Source organism: Fibroporia radiculosa (genome assembly GCF_000313525.1).
Source record: "Fibroporia radiculosa TFFH 294 genomic supercontigs, scaffold1320, whole genome shotgun sequence".
NCBI classification, from domain to species: Eukaryota; Fungi; Basidiomycota; class Agaricomycetes; order Polyporales; family Fibroporiaceae; genus Fibroporia; species Fibroporia radiculosa.
The window spans coordinates 24,510-43,599 of record NW_012133284.1 but is presented as its reverse complement, the minus strand read 5'-3'; the positions used below and the strand labels follow the sequence as shown (position 1 = coordinate 43,599).

The following is a 19,090-nucleotide window of genomic DNA, read 5'->3' as shown; positions in this document are numbered from 1 at the left end:
GTATGAGGCCACCGCAAGTCTCGCTACATATTGGCACACCCGAAGTCTCTCCTCGTACCTCATCCGAATTCGAGGAAGTCCAGTACCCTTTCACGGACGGTTTTCATCGATCGCCTGGGTCTCGCCGAAACGAGGAATTACCGTTACACTATATGGGCGAGGATACAGCTCGCAGGAGGGTCCCGCGCGGACCCAGCGGGAATGACAACTTCAGGCAGCGCCTGGGCAGCGCGGGGACGGAGGAGTACGAGATGTATGATCATGAAGGCAAGGACGTGTATTCCAAAATGAAGGATATGCGAAGTCCTCTGGGTAGTGGTCGACTCAGACGTCCGCCGCCGCCACCACCAACCACTGTGGTACGTGTTCTGTTCTGTGGGTGCTCTTCTGGGCTTTATGGGCGCGTTGCTAGAGCGAATTCTTGCAACAAAATCTTGAACACATCCCGCCAATCGTTTACACCCTCCTCTCATGTTGGACGCGCTTCCACAAAATTGGCCATTCCAATACGGTTGTCTGGGATGAGGCTCATTTTGGAAAGTTTGGGTCCTTCTACTTGAAGCGCCAATTCTACTTCGATGTCCATCCTCCCTTGGGCAAGATGCTCGTCGCTCTCACCGGTCTACTGGCGGGCTACGACGGGCAATATGACTTTGCGAGTGGGTCAACGTACCCAGATTCCGTCCCGTATGTAGCTATGCGCGTCATGATGGCAACATTCGGTGTCGCCATGGTCCCGCTGGCATGGTATACAGCCGTCGAGCTCGGCATGAGCTCGAGGGCGTGCCATTTGGTGACATTGATGGTGCTATGCGGTCCGTCCTTGCGTATTGTCAAATAGACCTTTCGCTCACCGTATCGCAGACGTTGCATGGCTGTGCATATCGCGGTTTATTCTCCTGGATTCCATGCTTCTCTTCTTCACATTCACTACCGTATTCTGTCTCACCAAGTTCCATAATCAACAGTATCAGTGAGTATATGCGCGTACATTGTCTTACCTAGGCCTCACTGTTGTGTCTGTAGGCCGTTTTCATTCGATTGGTGGTTATGGCTGTCTTTCACCGGTGCCTCAATTGGTTGTGTGACAAGGTACTTCTCAGTAGCTATTCCTTGCGGGTGGGCTGACAGTTGTGCAGTATAAAATGGGTCGGTCTATTTGTGACTGCACTGGTAGGTTTGTACACCATTGAAGACCTTTGGGAAAAGTTTGGTGACCTCCGTATGTCTGTGGTATGTATATTTCGTGCGTCCCGAGAGCACATTTGACTGATAACAAATTTAGCGCGACCAAGCCAGACACTGGGGCGCGCGGATAGGCTGTCTTATCGTTCTGCCCGTTGTGCTTTACATGGCCTTCTTCAAAATTCATTTCATGATATTAAATCACTCAGGTCCTGACGATGCCAAAATGAGCTCGCTCTTCCAAGCAAACTTAATCGGCAACGATTTTGCTCATAATCCACTTGGTCAGCCACACTCCGTATCTGCTGCTCCCATATCTGACGTCGTTCCAGAGATTGCCATTGGCTCCAAAATCACCCTAAAGAATATGGGATGGGCTGGCGGCCTTCTGCACTCTCATGTCCAGACTTATCCTGTGGGTTCCAACCAGCAGCAAGTGACATGTTATCATTACAAGGATGAGAACAACGACTGGATCATCTTGCCCAAATGGGATGAGCCTTCATACGATGCTGCTGCACCTATCAGGTTCCTCTCTGACGGCGATACTATACGTCTCAGCCATGTTTCTACCAGACGCAACCTTCATTCACATCTTATTCCCGCACCTGTATCAAAGCTGAACAATGAGGTATCAGGCTACGGGGACGATAAAGTCGGGGACTTCCACGATTATTGGGTTGTGGAAGTTGTCGATGATCTGCGGCGCGGCAGCAAAAGTCACGTCGACAAAATTCATTCTTTGACGACACGTCTCCGCCTGCGCCATCATGCTACCGGCTGTTATCTCCGCGCCGCCAACGCCATCCTGCCGCAGTGGGGCTTCAAGCAGATTGAGGTTAGCTGCGATAAAGACAACAACCCAGGCGACGTACATACGTACTGGAATGTCGAGACTCACACAAATGAGCGATGTAGGCTTGGGGCATATATTGCGATTGTAGTTGACTGATAGATCCTTCACAGTGCCGCCGGGCGATCACAAGTTGTATCGAACCTCATTCATTCGAGACTTCTGGCACCTCAATGTCGCAATGATGACTACAAACAACGCCTTGGTCCCTGACCCGGATAAGGAGGATGTACTTGCTTCTAAACCATCAGATTGGCCTTGGATGACTCTTGGTCTGCGCATGTGTGGCTGGGGACCGACCCAGACAAAATACTACCTTCTAGGCACACCGATAGTATGGTGGGGAGGGACGCTGAGTCTGTTCGTTGGAGTGGCGGTTCTTGCTTTGTATCTGATGCGCATCCAACGCAAATACGTCGACATGGAAGCTAGTGAGTTATTCAAAGTTGTGCACCATCGTGGCTATGCTGACCTCAGTCTTAGGGGAATGGGATCACTTCTTGTATGTTAGTAAAGTTGCCATGTTAGGCTGGCTGCTACATTACGGTATGCTCTATAGTAGTCACTGAGATGCAACGAAACTCAACTCTCTTCTAGTCCCGTTCCTGATCATGGGTCGTGTGACCTATGTACACCATTACGTATGTGTTGGTTTATTGTTCGAATAGTCCCTCTAACTAACACATTTACGGGGATCTTTCAGCTACCGACTTTATATTTTTCGGTGTTGATGGCCGCCCATCTCCTTGACCACTTTTTCTTCACTACACGACGACTTTCTGAGCGAACGAAATGGATAGTATTTGGTTCAGCGGCTTTCGCAGTCGTCGCCTCATTTTGGTGGTTTAGTGGAGTTGCGTTTGGCATTGACGGGCCCATTAATGATCATTGGGGACTCAGATGGCGTTCGGTAATTTTCAAATCCTTGCTCTTACGAATCGAGCCTAATAAGTCATTCTTAGAGCTGGAACATATACGATGATTGAGTATATGAGATGGCTTCATGGCTTGGAGGAGATTTGTAGCATTTCAGCTTTGTATCTGTGTGCATCGTCGTCGCATATTATATTTGATTGCATCTCCCTTTTCACAATTGAGAAAGGGGGATGATAGTAGGTTGCAACATGGCAGCAAGTCTGAATCCATGTAGCATTGCATCGGAAGAAGAATGATTGTGATTATGTCCGTGCTGCACCCCAACTACCCACTCTCCGATAGAACAATAGGTATGCACAACGGTCGTCTCTGTCTGAACTACCAAAGACGTCGTCTGGTCGAATATCGGAAACTAGCTCGTCGTCTATTCGTATCCAGGCCGAGCGAGGCCTGTCACTAAGATCGCGGTTAGGATGAAGAACATCAAGGGTATAGTGTCCTCCAGATGCAGATGATCCATGATGGTATAAGACTGCAAACGAAGGTGAGCGAACGGACTTTGCAAGATTTAGGCACATACCTCCGAATAATTGGTACTTGATAGGATATGTTGTTCGCCGTGTGGGTGCCATGAGGTCTGAACTCAAAACGTAAGTTTAATCGCTTGGGATATGAAGCAGGTTCATACCAGGGCTGATGTCTAACTCTGGACCGTATGTAACCTGTTTTCCGATCTTTACAACGTCTCCGACGTTGGTATCGTACAGGAAACGTTTTAAGTGTAGTATTAGGACGGAAGGAAGTGCCTCGATAAGTGCTTGTTGAGCCGCTTCAACAACAACACCGGGGCGAGTCGGTTGGCTGATTTGGACAGGTTGAGGATGCGATATATGCTGTAACGCATCTTTGATAGAATGTACTTGTTCTCGCTATTTTATAAAAACATGAGTATTTTCGAGTAGTCCTCGAATTTGAGTGAGCTCACTTGAATATCCAAGCGCAAGGACCGCCAGTCCTCAACAGTGATAGAGTCTTTCTGATGTGGCGCGCGAAGCGTCGAGCGAAACTTCCCTCCGAAGATTCGGGTAATGGATGATTCGGTCGATTTAGTCTACGAGACGAGTCAATTAAACGTACAATGCCATTGATGCTGCAAGTGGACCGACCGTTCGCGTGACGACAGACCTATTCTTTTTGCCAACCTCATACCAACCGTCATCTTGTTGCGGTACTGGCTCTTCATCTACCTTAGGCGGGGTCTTAGATAAGAGAGATGACGAGAGTGACAGAAGTTCTTCTTCGAGCGTGTCTAAGTAGAACCCCAAGAACTCTTCCGCATCTTCTTGGTGACCGCCCTGTCGAGTCGATTTAACTTAAGTAGCCTATCGGATATTACACGAGTGAAAGATACGTACGATCATGCTAGCAAAGCGCTTCTTTTCCTTCATTGCATCGTATACATATGTCGGAATGAAAGATTCCGGCTCGTAGAAATCATCGTCGCGTTCCTTACCCTTAGCCTTCTTGTCTAGGCTACTCTCTGGGACGAATTCTTTCATGAATTGGATCGTCGCATCTATTAATGGTGTAGCTCTGGTGCCCTCCTTCTGTGGCCCAACCACTGGTCCAGAGAGGTACTTGCTGAGCTCCGTGAGGAGCCTGTGGAAAGGCGGACAATACACCAGAATTTGTAGGACAGCATTCGCAAAGCACATGTTACCAGTATTAACGAGACCACGAGGCTGAATTTTGAGAGGTGCGGCAGGTCCCGAGGGTCCACTGCTCAACAAGTTCAGGAGCTCATTACGCTGAGGGAAGAGAACGGATGATCCCGTCCCACCGACTCCAACACCCGACATGGCAGTGGCAGGGATGGAAAAACCAGTGACAGAAGAAATCGGAAGACGGGATTTGGATGACGAAGCTGCAGAACCAGATTGTAAGAGGGAAGCCCATGATTTTTTTAAAGGGACTGGCGTTGATGTAGGTACAGGAGACGGTATGGTAGCAACGACCTCGGGCTCTGCTGCTGGACGAGCCTCCACGTCGGTAGGGGGCAAGCTCTGAGGCGATGATGAAGCCCCCAGGTTTATGTCCGCTTCTTCCGTTTTGTTCACTTTGGGAGAGCCCGCGATTTTGGTGTCCATGTCCGCGGGAGGAGAGGCAACATGGAGTGAAACAGACGTATGCGAAGATGCTGGGGAACCCGGCGTCGGTGTGTCACCCGGAGTAGACGATGCAGGTGTGGTCTCAGTGGCCGATGAAGATGTCACATCAGCCTCATCTGCAACCTGGGAGACATCTGGAATGATATCACACGTTGGGAAGATCTCCACTTTCTTAGGCTTGGGTGAGAGGGGTGGCGTAGATACATTTAGAGCTTTGTGAACGATATCTTCTGGGGGATACGCCCCGGTCGAAATGATCACTCCTGGTGCTTGTGAAGGATCCTCAGGGCGTCTGGACCAGATCACCCATCCAGCAGGAGCAGGAGAAGGAGAAGGAGCAGTGACAACGTCACCAATAGATTGTGGAGAGGTCTGAGGAATCTGAGGAGACTCATGAAGAGTGTGTGGTGATGTGGGGGATCGATCGCCATATAGTTCAGGAGGATCAGGCTGAGGCGACAATGGTCGCTGAGCTGATAACGGAGACAGCGTAGAGCTGGGCACACCTGGAGACGCAACGACGAATTCTGGCATCTCCTGGCTGGCAGGTTGAGCAAGAGGTGGCTGTGGTAATACAGGAGGAGGCATGGACAGCTGTTTTGGCAAAGGCGACAAAGGCTGTGCGGGCCACGCGGATGGAAAAGGACTATTTGGTTGAGGGGGATATGGGGGCGTGAACGATAAATGTGACATGTGCGGCGAGTATTTTTGAGGATAAGAGTAATTATTGACTGGCGACACTGGTGGCGACAACGCGGCCGCAGAGGGATGTATACCATGTGGAGCTGCTACTGGCAGAAAATGTTGTTGGTAATGATGGACGCCTCCTCTTTGTGGATTAAATCTTCCCCGACCAACGGCATTCGCTCTCGGAGAGCTCGGAGGGTGCATCGGAGAGGCATGACCGTTCATGGGAGGCATGGGATACTGATAGTAAGGTGCGGGGCCGGGGGGACCATTACCATATGGATATTGAGGAGGGGTATGGTAAAAGGACGATGGTCCTGGGCTGGAATACGAAGGATGTGGGCTTGCCATTCCTGCCGATGAAGTTGAATAAGATTACGAAAATACGAGCGTGTGTAACCAGCACGGGTAGATAGTCACGAGCCGCCACACTTACAGCGAAGATTAACAGGATATTTTTCTCCTCTCGATTTCCAAGGCTGTGTTGTTAGAGAACATACGCTGAGTGTTCTATTTATTATGGACAGGCAGACGAGCAAAGGAGACGATGGCAATCAATCGACGAGTACAGTAGTCAATTCGACAGCTGAGAACAGAGGCTAGTAGCAATCTAGATGATACAAAGACTTTAAGAGAGCCGCCGCTGTAGCCTGTAGACGAGAAAAAGCAGCAAAGGACTGAGTAAGGAGAGTCTGGGCTTGAGGCAGGGAGGGCAGTGGGCGTGATTCGGGCGCTCTGTGTCTCCGCCGACTCGAAGGAGTTGTCACAACCAAGTCACAGAGTCTGCAATGTCTCTCCTTCAACGTGTCGTAAGGCGACCACCCGCCCTCAACGCATGGTATCCAGCTCGGAGGTGCTATGCTAGCGAGAGCAAGCCCGCAGCGTCGTCGTCATCGGCTAACGATAGCAAAAAGGACGATGTAGAAGGTATGTATTCCCATACGTTCCGTCTGGTCCTCTGACGAGTTCTTATGCAGTTGTGTCGAAGTCATCGTGCCCCGAGAATACAGTCCTCGGTGGCATCGCATATCTCAAAAGCCAGTCTCCAGTCTTGGCCCAAGCTGATGATGCGTACCCAGACTGGCTGTGGACGCTTTTAGAACCAAAGAAATTACCTGAGGATGGGCCCGGAGGAAAGGCTGAGAAATACAAGCTTAGAAGGGCAAATCGTCAACGAATACGGGACCAAAATTTCATGAAGACGCAGTAATTTTCACTGGACACACTGAACGCGGAATACAGTACATTTCGGGCTAAGTAGGTCATTCATAGACTCAAGCAAGCATTTATTAACAATAACTTCACTGTCTTAGCGTAATTTGGCGTATGTCAGACATCTATATGGCACTACCTCATGCCTAGCGCATTTTCGATGAATAGAAGTTTCATGGCGCAACATAGATGTTCGTCGCCCATCTTACTGGTTTGCAAAGCCTCAGGTGGTTGCAGCGTAGCATTAGTCAGATGTCATTGGCACGTTCTGCGAATTTATCATGCATTCTCTATATATTGTCTACATAGATGCGTATATATCAACCAGAGGGCACAATCTTACGAGGGGAACGAGCCGAGAGTGAAAAGCGTTTGTTTTTGCTTTCCCTTTCCTTTCTTGCCTTTACCTGTGCCAGATTCCTGAGGTGTGGAATTGCTCTCCACATCCCCTTCGCCGGGACTTGCTGTACCACTAGCATTTGTGACGCTGTTCCATGCTGGTACGGCGGGCGTCGAGTCACCAAGAATATTCTTTAGGGACTGGTTCCCCTTGATTGCTGCTCTTGGAACGCGCAGCACGTTCGAGGACGGAAGCTCAGGGAAAGCGGACTTCGACAAGACAGGTGCAGTTTTACTTGTACTAGCGCCAGGTCCAGGCACTGAGGATGGACCTCGAGGGGGTGCGAGGGTGCTTGCAGCTGAAGCCGCCCACGGAGTAACACGCTGTGATTGGCGAAAGGGTGCAACTCCGCCTGAAGAAACACTGGGCTGTAGAGATGGAAACCGTTCTGGAGGACGAGATGGGCCCTGCGGAGGTGCTGAGGAGGACGCAGCAGCTTTGGCTACGCGGTCCCACACCTGCCGTGACGATTGAGATGATAAGCGCGCAGATGTGGAGTGCTTGGCATTGAGAACGCGACCGCTCGTTACACCTGCCCATTGTGTGCCTATGGATGTCGGTACAAGGTCAGGAAATTGACCACGTTGCTATCGAGATACATTAGGCATCGAAAGACTACTGACAGAGTACTGCCTACCTCTATCTTGAATCCATTCCAAGCAGCCAAGAGGTCTCTCTTCTTGTCGTCCTCCTCGAGAGATTCGACTAACAGGTTTACTACATTCGCTGTACCATCGAGATTACGATCCAGAATATTCCAGATGGTCGATATGAGATCCCTTGCAGCAGATTCAGAAGCGCGATACGATCGAATCGCTGCCTGGATGGCGGGAACAGCAGTGTTGGCGTGTGGTGTCAAAGATTGAATGCGCGCTACCAAGGCAAAATTCCTCCTGAGAAACCTATTTAGTTGACCGCTTCGCATGATCAGGAAGCGTACTCACTCTGCATCTCCCTCAATGATAGGTGGTGGGGAGGGCGACGGTCGCCTGCTGGCATGCGGGTTAGTAGTAAGATTCCCATTTACAGTGCTGCCATCGACGGTCAGATTTCCATTGAAGGCCTCCCGTCTCCGACCTCCAGCGCCGTTGGGACGAGACACCCCTGGGGGTATGGGTGCAGGAGGAGGCTCTCTTTCGCGTTCGCGATCTCGTCTGTCCCGCCTGCCTCGTCGGTTGCCAGTTCCAACCTCCTCGAACTCGAATTCTGCCTGAATGCGCCGAGCGTCTTTTTTATCTCTTGTTGACATCTCAGCGCCGTGCTCCTCTACCATGTGGGCTTTCAGGTCTAAAGCAGATCCGAAGACCACGAACTTCTGAGTCAAACAATGAGGTTGGTTGCATGGAAAATGCGCATGAGTAAAATGTTGCTCCTGGTGGGAACTTAAGCTCAACCTCAAAGATAGAAAACCAAACTGCCCACCAACGCATCGTAATTTCGGAAGCTATTCAAAATAATCAGATTTGGAGAAAAATTTTATAAGGCACAACAGCTCACTATTGATCCCGGACTTCATTACGCTTGCAGACGAAGCATTCTTCATGCTTTTCTCGCATATGTGTGTACAATTCATCATCGCTGAAGAAGCATTCCCGACAAAATTCACACAATGGATGGATCCCACCCTCAATTTGCGATTTGAAATCGGGATTGCGCGCATGAGACCTCTGCATAGCCGGCAGATGCAAAGGCAACTGATTTGGCGCATACAAAGCATGCTCATGCGCAAAGATCTTCTTGAAGCGAATACATAAGTCACTAGTTCATCAACATACATAAATGTATCACGCGAGAAGAAAAACGACTTACCACATCAGCTTTCCATGAGCCGCCCGCGTATGTAGCTTCAAATCACTCCAACCGTTGCCAATATAGTCGCAGTCTGAGTCCGGGCAATTGAAGCGAAGGAGAATAAGAGTTTCTTCCATCATCTCTTGCGTCTCGAATGATACAGATAACTTTGAGTCTTTGTACGGGATAAGATCTGGTGTGTAGGAGGACCATAACATATCCGGGGACGTGGTGAATATCACGGAGGGCTGTGATTCCTGCAAACAGTGTATGTTAACCTCCTTGATCTGATAGCGCAGCCACAACAAATCGTAACAACACAGTAGATTGACCTTGCAAAATGTGCATTCTTGCTTCTTGTATAGTGCACGAAGTCGAAGAGCACATACATGGCAAGTCCGGTGATTACACTCGGATAGCGAGTAGTACTTGACGGGCTCCGCGCATATCCAGCATACTGCGGCTTCATCGACCTCCGCAGATTGAGCTCCATGGGAGGCCGCTGTCTCAGCAGACTGCGATGGTTTCCTGGCATCTGAATGAGCATCGTCAATAGGCGATTTGGCTGCCGTCTTGTCTCGATGAGACCCTCGGGCTCCTCCGCGACCTCTGCCGCCCCTACGGCCACGACCTGCAGTGCGAGTCTGTGTTGTGGTTCCAGACATTAAAACCTGAGCTTGAAGAAAGTTTTGAGCTGTAACGTTTGAAGAGGGTAAAGTATACTCGATGCCCACTAGTGGCGAAGACTCAGTCAAAAGGTAGGTTTCAAGGAAGTCTACCGCTGACCACGTCAACAATTACTGTATTTGGTATATCTCCGAAAACATGTGGATCTCCATGAAGGAAACTATCTCGAAGCAAAACTTGCTTTTGATTCGCATAGATATTTCAAAAGGTCCATAGTCCAAGCATTCAAATAATCAAATCATTCTACATCAGAACTCATCTCGTCACCATCGGTAGCACCATGGTCATTGCCGTTATCAGCAGCTTTACCCAGCCTGAGCGAGCTCACAGAAGGAGATTTCTTCATAGGAAGACTGCCGAAGTTGAATGACTGAGAACGAGCCCCAAGGCCCAGCATATACGTCCCAGACGAGACACGCGGTCTCGAAGTTGTTGGAGGAAGGGGAGACGAAGCAATAGTAGGCATAGGTATACGTAAACCCAGGCTTATAAAAGGATTCGGACCATGATCTGGAGAGTTGTCAGACGGCTTGCGGGGGTGAGAAAGCGAGGTGTATCGTAGCCGGGGAGATGTCATAACGGATCCGAACGTTTGGGCCGGACTGACTGGACGAGAGGGACTCAGCAGACCTGTTGTCCACGTTGGCCAGGATGGAGAAGCTTTCGTAGGAGGTGATGGGAGTTCGTCTACGGCCACAGACAATTCATGCAGGGCACGTTTTAACGAGGCAATGTCATGTTCAAGATCGTCTAGTTTGCGAGCAAAAGACTGCGTTGCCCTTACAACGGCTTTATCGGTACCATTGACGAAAGCCTCAATTTCAACCTCCAGTTCAACTTGATTCACTTCTTCTGACATTGCCCCAGGGATGGTTAACAAAGCTTCGTAGCCGGAGATCATACGCGCTTCATCCGTGATACGGATCTCCAACTCAACACGGACATCTTCGTTGAAATCGCCAAGTCGCTCGACTGCTTTCTGGAAGACGAATATCATGTCAGACGTGGGAGGTACAGTCTTGAGATCCTTCTGGAGGTCTTTTAAAGCAATGTCACAGTCGTGAAATCCGCGCTGCACGTCGTCGTATCTTTGCTTGACCCTGGTTAAGCCCACGAGCAGGGGATTTTCCGGACGGTCCAAAAGATTCAACAAAGGCGCTGTCGGTTGCTGCAATGATGATATTGGTTTACTAGATCCACCGGAAGATATCCCGGGATCTCTTACAGAAGACAGTAAGCCGACAGCAGAATCTACAACGGGGAGCGGAATCGACGGCACATCTGGCTGTGTCTGTGCCTCAAATTTGGACATTCCGAGCAACGCCGCAGATGCAGGGATGCTCATTGAATCCTCCTCACTCTTCTCCGACAATGTAAGAGGGTATTGCCGGGGCGGCTTTTCTTCGGAAGGCGAAGATGTGGGCAAGTCAAGTTCACCATTCTGAACGATGGGCATGAACTCCAAATCGGCAGCTTGTTCGACTTCATCGCTTTGTGCAAGGATTTGTTTGGTAGAGGGTCTCGCCGCTGATGAATCAATGCTCTGCGATATTTGAGGTTGCATAGGCTCGATAGGTTCAGCGGGCCCTATCGAGATACCTGACCCAGCCTGCGATTTATCGACTAGCACCGAATCGGGCTGCGAGATTAGAATCAGAGGCTGTTGTATAGGTGAAGAAGCGTTCTGGAAGCTCAGACAGTGGTCCAAGTCAAGGCGAGATAGCTGAGTGTCGGCTATTGGAGGAGTCGAAGGCGGTCGCAATTCCTGATCGAATACAACAATAGTGCTTGATTGTGTCTCTTTGATCGATGTATCTCCGTCTCTATTGATTGTCGAGGCCACTTCGGGGTGTTGAGACAAATGTAATTCGTGAGATATCTGCGCCAGCCGTCGCTCCAAGTCCAAGCGACGATCTGTCTCTACCTGAAGTTCTCGTGACAAGGCAGATATTGCATCTTGTGCCGCGACAACACGCGCAAGGGAGCCGATAGATCCATCTTCCACAGTTGGCTGGCCATTCAATGACTCCAGAAGTCCTTCTGCATCTTGGATGACATGATTGAACATGGGTTGTATTACTCCAGCTACATCCTTCGTGCTGTCTGTAGAAATAATCCTGCAGAAGGTCTCCTTAGCTTTCCTAGTCCACCTCCGTAAACCTTCTGCAAGACTTTCTTCGCGTCCCAGGAAGGCAAGCCTGAGAGAAATTTCACGTCGCCGTCCATAAGCCTCGCGTGATATGTCCTCTGTCAGCTCGTCTAGGGCAAACCGGAGCTTTTCTGACTGACGACGCTCTGTGAACAACGCCTTCTGAAAATGATCGATTTCTGTACGCAGGCTTGCAGTCGTAGCTGTATGACGCGCTTTCATACTGTCCATGGCTTTCTGAAGCGAATCAGTAGATGACTGAGAGAATTTCCTGTGTTGACAAGCCATTACCGTGCTATTCCGATAATAAAGGACAAGAGTAACTGACATATAACGCGATACCATCTTTGCAGCCGTATTGTCGTCGATCTTGTAAGCTTCTAGCCTTAACAGAGACTCAGCTAACTGTGCACGGTCACGCTCGGAACGACCGCGTTCCGCCTCCAACCGAGTAGAAAGTAAAGCAATCTCCCCATGCAGCCGCGTGGTTTCCGCCGCCAGCTTCTCCGTCTCGTCATTGAACTCCTCCAGCAGCTTTTGTAATCCGGATTTCCCTTCCGAGAGGCTGTCCACAAGTGTGGCACTTGAACTGTTACTCTCATTTCCGAGGGGGAGTGAAGGACGAGGACTTGTCACTTGTCGAGGTCGGCCTTCGAGCGTCCGCACGAGGTCAGCGTACTCCTGAACCACGAGATCGGCAAGCTTGCGCTCTTCTTCTGCAGCACGCGCTTTCCGCTCCAACTCTCGTTCTCGGGCTTCTGCTTCCACAAGCTGTGCACGAGTTCGGGCCACGAGTTCATAGGCAGCATCAATGTCATGCTGTGCCTTGGCGAGATCGCTCCGAGATTGTGTGAGCTCCGCGATGGTTCCCTGAAATGTCTCTTCGGTTAAGGTGAGCTTGTCAGAGAGACGGCGGTGTGCCAGCGTAAGTTCCTGGACTTGAAGGGAGGCAGGATGAGGCGTGGCTTCCGGAACCGTCCTCAAAACCACGACTTCTTCCTTTAACCGAGCGTTCTCTATTTCGAGGGCATGCGTGCGCTCAAGCGCATGTGAAGTATCCAGAGAGTGCCTTTGGAGCTTGACAGATGTCGCGTGGGCTTCGTGCTAGTAATAAAGCCTGCGAGTTAGTAGATGAGCATGACATCGATGATAGAGAGCGACGCTGAAGGACTACCTGATAGCGAGCAACTGCAGTACGCAGACTTATGAGTTCCAGAACAAGAGGATGGTCATCGCGAATGGGGAACTGAGCCTCTGCCATCATCGGAGCGTCGACAGGTTAAGTCCATAGACATGCAATTGCAAGTAGCGGCACTCCGAGCTTGAGTGGTGATCGGTGGCGTGCATCCGCAGTACCTTCCAACCAGACTCCTCCCAGATCCCAGTCCGATGTCTAATGCCCTTTACAGGCAGCTCTGATCACAGCTGGGGACTACTATCAGAGTCTATTGCTCTGTGGAGCTTGACTTCCGAGCTCCATAACCCAGAAATACAATGCGCCTACATATGTACAAAGCCGAGGATAGTATTTAAACATCAGATTATATCGAAGTAATGTACAGGAAACATCTATGCAGATACAGGATAGAGCAGGCGTCGTTGGCATTGCTGAAACACATCGAATCCATCACGATCGACATGCAGCTGCTTGCAGGACCGAGTCTTTACGCATTGCGACTGAGGGGAGCAACTGACGACGATGTGATGGACGCCAGCGAGACACCACGCCCTAAAATACGTAGAATACGCCACGAGTTGGTCATCAGCCACGAACAACATTAACCCTTCACACGCACCGCGACCCACGCTGACAAGGTACGTTTGTATCGCATCCCGCCACGGTTGGTTCCCTCTGGACGATGCGTGGATGAAGTAGAGGGGAGGATCGGTGATATCTCAATTTCCGTTTCATCGTCCTCGAATATGTCTGACTGCAGATTTCAGTTAGAACAAGCAGGAGATGAGATTACTATGAGCGGAAACCTACTAGGACAAAACTTGAACGATACTCTTCTGATTCCTCGTCATACCTATAGTCTACAGTCTGCTTTGTGAAAAGCGGTTGGCGCGTCAATTCCATAGAGCAAACATGCACCAGTCGATCCGAATTTACCATGAGTTCTCTCGGCGAACTAGCCCTGGCTTTTCGTAAAGAGTGGGGTTTAGAGACCTGTGGAGATCGAGGGCTGCCGTATAGAGGGATTCGGTGGATAGTATGGATCGGCGCAGGCAAGGGGGCCGAATACGACTCTTCTGATCGCAGCTTGTAGTCGATATGGGTTAAAGAGCGCATTTGTGTTGATAAAAATGAGTGAGGGAGATAACCAGACAGATGGCGACTCGTTAAGGGGAAAGAGCAGAGCCCGCTTGCTTTATATCAGCGAAGATGTGAAGAGACAGCACGAGGTGCCTCAAAAAGTGAGATCATCCTCATGGAGCCCGGTCATGCTGTTTTGGGCGAATATGACTAGGACAATGGTTAGTTACACATTCGGCACACACGGCCACACAGGTACGGAAGTACGAAAAGGACGAAACGATTCTATTTGAATCTATTTGAAACGTTATCAGTGCTCATAATGTAACTCTTAAGACTACAGACAGCACATATAACACAGGGATGAATCATATCCAATAATTGAGATGACTGCCGTGTCCACACAGTGATGAGGTGCGCTATTCCAGCTCAGGATGATAGCACGAGTATACACGAGAAGCCACAATAAATGTACATAGGCAAGTATTGCCGAAGTACCTGCAAGCTGAGCATTTACAGGACATGCGAACGCAGATCACAAGAGCAACACGGGCATCTAGGGTAGCATTCTCTCCATATTAGAGAAAGAGTATCTCACACAACCTCCCCAGAAATCCAGGGCATCCCATTTAGAGATGATAACGTGCCCGCACATACCGAGCTCAAGCTCTGAGGGAGCTCAAAAATTGATCCTAACTCCACGAGCCATTTAGAAATGAGCACCATTGTACTCGATCTCTACGACCAACATGTTATAATCAACCGTGTAGGCAGACTTTGCGTAGCGTCGAGACACCCGTATTACAATGACAGCATTTATGCAAAAATCTTGACCGCAGAAAACCCCCCTCGATACAAGATAAGGACGCACGCACCTTACTGCCTTCTCCTTTTCAAAACATGGTACAAGACCCCGTCCCGATACTATACAGCAATTAGAGTCAATCAGTAAGAACAACCAGAACTGCATCCCGTCGCGTCGGATAACACAGCCTGCCAGAACAGATGCGAGAGGAGCTAGAGGAATACTATTTTGAGAGTTCCAAAAGACTATACTGTGTCGACTATGTGATCCAGACTGCATGCGTAAACACCAGTATAGCTGAACTCTCGTAGCAAGGTCATAACCCAGAAAAACAGTGTAAGCCCTACGGCGATCACTGTCTTAGAGCAATAGATGGGGCCAGGGGGAGTGACACGCAGAAGACCGCGCCAAGGGATCGGCGTGATCGCGGTCATGAAAACAACTCGACAGCGGCTTACCCCGCTTACTTTCCGATTTCCATTAGCCCATCGTCAGACATGAAGTAATTTCTCTATAGGACTCAGACTTTTATCGTACCAAGCCGGAATCAAAACAGTTGGCAGATCTCAACGCCGTTCTCAATAGCACCGGCGAGTATCTGAGAAAATCCAAGCTCGTTGAGTGAGACCCACACTCTGAGTGGTCTCGTACCCAAATTCTCTGAGTAGTACTTATCACAGACGTGTCTTTGATCGATGCACATGATAAATACCATGGATACAATATCTATACGAATAGACAAATCCTAACCTTCATCACGTCTCCATCACTTCATTTACTGAAGATGGTTAGGACGACAAAGGCATGCGTGCCATAAGTCGAATCCTACGACATAAAACATGGCATAGCCCAAAAGTATATAATTTGGCAGTGTGACCGTGACCTAGTCGGATTCTTCTCCATCATTAATGACCCTCAAATCCTCGCCTCTGATTCCTGTGATTCCATGGTAGGGGACCCGGTCTTTCATCCACCTTCCTAGGAGCCAATCCACCCGACAAAGCCCGGCGCCAGTGGCGGACGCGAGATATGGCGCTCCCGCGATTCCATTTCCAGAGTTCCATACGACCCGATGAACAGCAATCTCACGCGGCCAGACACCCGTTCCAACTGGAATGTGCCTATTATTGCGCCCTGCCGTTGCACGGTCCACTGTCTCCTAGAGGCAGGATGAGGACTTTAGAAATGGGGCTCATCAAAGGGCAGATGAATTTGTTAAAAACCTTCGGTAGAAAATGTTCTAACATCCTCCATTCGGCTTCCTTCCGACTATAATCAAGTTGATAGATCTTGTGGACGAAGAAGGGCTAGTGGAAACAATTGTTCGTCGTGACAACACACACTACTCTACTTAAAGAATAGTTACCTACCACGCTGCCGCCCCTTCTAGTCGACCTCAAAATGTTAGTGGTCAAACAACTGCCGTCTGTGGCGCCAATGGCTAGTTGTGGATGATAATCAGATGAATTGAGACTCTGGAAGGCTGCGAATGAATGACTAGTCTAGAAGCGCAGTGTTCAAACTGCACGTACCCAGATAGGACCATCAGATTCCAACAATACATGCCCTTTTCCTAGCATACTTGGAGAAATAGAATACACTTTTACACTGTTCTCGTGGTCGATTGTGATCGGGCCACCGCAATAGGTGGAATAGCAAACGGAATTCACAACATCTGTCCATAAAAAAATATTTCAAGATAGGTTATCCAAAACTTTACGCCCCAGTATGACTTGCGGCGTACCACGTGTGCGGTTTACAACATTTCCTGAGAGCTCCCGAATGTCTGAGAGACACTCAACACCATCATATCCACCACTCGCAATCACGGTTGGATCATCAGTTGTGCGCCTTCCTGAGGCGGAGGCAGTTGGCGCACGGATCCATGCAAGTGTCCTAATTGCGGACTGATGAACGATGAAATAGTGAGTGGGTAGAACATCTGGGTAATGCTCAGACCATGAGTCAAAGCATCCATGAATGTAATGATGAATACTCGCTTTGAGTATTTTGTAATGCCTTCGCGATGTTATAAACAGCAATGGATCCTACAAAATGCTCAAAGACAGGATGAGAGTGCTACACGGAATGCTGACCGTTAGTGCAGCCCACTGCAATAAGTTCGCTATTAGCCCAGTCTATTGCCCAGCAGAGAGTGTCTTCCAACTCGATACGAAGTAATGGCTCGACCTTCACTGAACGATGGGTGAGTATGCGGCCTTTGCCAGTGCAAAAATAACAGACGAACTCACCAAAAGTCGGCGGAGACGTATCATCGTCTTTGGGAGTGAGGCTGGCGGGATCAGGGACAGCGAAGAGAGACAGCGACCCATCTTCAAACGTGCCCGCCAATATTCCCAGTTTGGGGGAAGAAAATTTGTCCTTGTGATTCCGCGTCTACAAGGCGCACGAAAAGCACAATCTCATTAGTTATCATGGGATGGCGTATGTAAAAGTGGATAACCTCATGAAAATCATTAGATGGTAACGGGCACCACTTTAATTCAAATGCCGGTCCACAATCAACGCACAAGACCATTTCACATTGCATCTCTCCAGCATCAATAGTAGCTTCGGGCCCATGACTGCGATGCTTGTCTTCATCGCCGTCAATATGCATCGCGTCCAGGCTCGGTTTCAGGGACCAAATTTGTATACATGAATAGGCGGGTCTATGTGCACGTTTCCCAATTGTCGGTGCGTATGATCTTGTGGGAAAGGGTGACACCGCCAGATATTGCTTGTGTGAATGGCCTGAACGTATTGAGCTGATTATATGCGAGCTTCTGAGTGGAAGCTTACTCGAACGGTCATCAACATGAATAGGACACCAGTCTATGCCCCACACTGGAGCTCCAGGATTGAAGACGTGAGACTTGCTCTCCGGAAAGAGGTCGGCTGTACAACAAGGGGGATAGGTGGCAACTGGATGAGTATAAAGAACAACCCATACCAAGTTTGAGAGTTTCAAACATCTTTAAGTCCACTCGCTTTTGTTTTCCAAACGGCCCAAACGAGCACGGAATTGGGGATGGGAGTTTCAATGCTCCCTCTTCCGTAGTAGTCACATCGGTCGGCAGATACGAAGAAGCCTCTCTTCATTCTCGTCAAATGTTGATGATGCAGAAACATAGCACTCAGTCAAAGTCGACGTACTGTGCAGTAATCACTTCGAGCTCCTGTACCCTAATCGTCTCAAATACCCTCGGTCTTCGATTCCTCTCAGCCGCCGTCTCTTCGCCGCCTGAACTCATTGATTCCTTGTACCATCCCCTGTCCTCCATGAGCTCCCATAATGGTCCAGGACCGACATTGAAGCCCCACGACTTGTTGAGAATATCAACAATCGGCTCATACGACCAGCTATTAGTGGGTACAGTCGACGGAGAAGAAAATGGCACAGGACGCTTGACAAGTCGTTCCACTGGTGCATCACGTCTATAAATGGGCACCGCTCTATGTCGATGATGAAGACTGGGGAAGACAGACGGTTGCTGAGTAGAGAGGGAAGAAGGCTCAGAAATAAGTGGGACTGTTCGAGTTTTTCGCGTCTGAGCAGTCCTCTGAGCCTTACGCCGAGTCTCAGGAGCCGCCACTGCCGCAATTGAAAGCTCGCGTTCTGATTCTTGGTTTGCGAAGTCTTCGTCCTCTTCTTCCGTTGCATCCAAAGGTATGTCTTCATTTTCATCCTGCCCTTGCTGGTCTGGCTCGAAATCGCTGCCGCTGTCGCCCTCTTCAGCTACAGGAGCGGGCGCATTGGAAGGACCTGCACCAGCGTCTTCGGGTTCATCAAATTGAAGCAAAGCAGCATAATTGGGACGCGAAACTCGAGAGCGTAGTTGCCTGGTCATTGCAATACGGTAAACAATCCAGGACAAGCATGTCAGTGACTGTGGCTTGACTGTTAATTCGATCGGTCTTCGCCGGCGTCGAGCCTAATATGGCTGGTGAGTTGCCATATCTGGCAGCTCGGCGGTTTACTCACGACCGCGTGACCCGGTCATTACCATCGCATTTACC

General features: G+C 49.5%; 7 protein-coding genes across 7 annotated transcripts; 2 read left to right on the top strand and 5 right to left on the bottom strand.

Annotated features, from left to right (window-relative positions):
- Positions 1-2: 2 nt before the first annotated feature.
- FIBRA_02527 (uncharacterized protein) lies at positions 3-3,024 on the top strand (the record flags this gene model as incomplete). Its single annotated transcript, XM_012324386.1, has 11 exons — positions 3-359; positions 413-815; positions 865-973; positions 1,027-1,092; positions 1,140-1,233; positions 1,286-2,099; positions 2,152-2,469; positions 2,522-2,584; positions 2,636-2,679; positions 2,742-2,948; positions 3,001-3,024. The coding sequence occupies 11 exons, from the start codon at positions 3-5 to the stop codon at positions 3,022-3,024; spliced, it is 2,499 nt and encodes an 832-aa protein (XP_012179776.1).
- A 192-nt stretch (positions 3,025-3,216) lies between these two features.
- On the bottom strand, positions 3,217-6,120 carry FIBRA_02526 (uncharacterized protein; the record flags this gene model as incomplete). The annotated part of the gene is made up of 6 exons (XM_012324385.1): positions 3,217-3,446; positions 3,495-3,551; positions 3,603-3,843; positions 3,900-4,025; positions 4,081-4,269; positions 4,330-6,120. 6 exons carry the CDS (start codon positions 6,118-6,120, stop codon positions 3,217-3,219), a joined length of 2,634 nt encoding a protein of 877 aa, XP_012179775.1.
- Positions 6,121-6,557: 437 nt separating this feature from the next.
- FIBRA_02525 (uncharacterized protein) lies at positions 6,558-6,979 on the top strand (the record flags this gene model as incomplete). The annotated part of the gene is made up of 2 exons (XM_012324384.1): positions 6,558-6,696; positions 6,747-6,979. 2 exons carry the CDS (start codon positions 6,558-6,560, stop codon positions 6,977-6,979), a joined length of 372 nt encoding a protein of 123 aa, XP_012179774.1.
- A 341-nt stretch (positions 6,980-7,320) lies between these two features.
- Positions 7,321-9,837, bottom strand: FIBRA_02524 (uncharacterized protein; the record flags this gene model as incomplete). The annotated part of the gene is made up of 7 exons (XM_012324383.1): positions 7,321-7,968; positions 8,019-8,274; positions 8,326-8,753; positions 8,804-8,825; positions 8,879-9,139; positions 9,191-9,429; positions 9,631-9,837. 7 exons carry the CDS (start codon positions 9,835-9,837, stop codon positions 7,321-7,323), a joined length of 2,061 nt encoding a protein of 686 aa, XP_012179773.1.
- A 260-nt stretch (positions 9,838-10,097) lies between these two features.
- Positions 10,098-13,269, bottom strand: FIBRA_02523 (uncharacterized protein; the record flags this gene model as incomplete). The annotated part of the gene is made up of 2 exons (XM_012324382.1): positions 10,098-13,112; positions 13,183-13,269. The coding sequence occupies 2 exons, from the start codon at positions 13,267-13,269 to the stop codon at positions 10,098-10,100; spliced, it is 3,102 nt and encodes a 1,033-aa protein (XP_012179772.1).
- Positions 13,270-13,786: 517 nt separating this feature from the next.
- On the bottom strand, positions 13,787-14,301 carry FIBRA_02522 (uncharacterized protein; the record flags this gene model as incomplete). The annotated part of the gene is made up of 3 exons (XM_012324381.1): positions 13,787-13,939; positions 13,996-14,052; positions 14,122-14,301. The coding sequence occupies 3 exons, from the start codon at positions 14,299-14,301 to the stop codon at positions 13,787-13,789; spliced, it is 390 nt and encodes a 129-aa protein (XP_012179771.1).
- A 2,848-nt stretch (positions 14,302-17,149) lies between these two features.
- Positions 17,150-18,921, bottom strand: FIBRA_02521 (uncharacterized protein; the record flags this gene model as incomplete). The annotated part of the gene is made up of 6 exons (XM_012324380.1): positions 17,150-17,265; positions 17,323-17,467; positions 17,535-17,824; positions 17,873-17,968; positions 18,024-18,166; positions 18,227-18,921. The coding sequence occupies 6 exons, from the start codon at positions 18,919-18,921 to the stop codon at positions 17,150-17,152; spliced, it is 1,485 nt and encodes a 494-aa protein (XP_012179770.1).
- Positions 18,922-19,090: the final 169 nt, after the last annotated feature.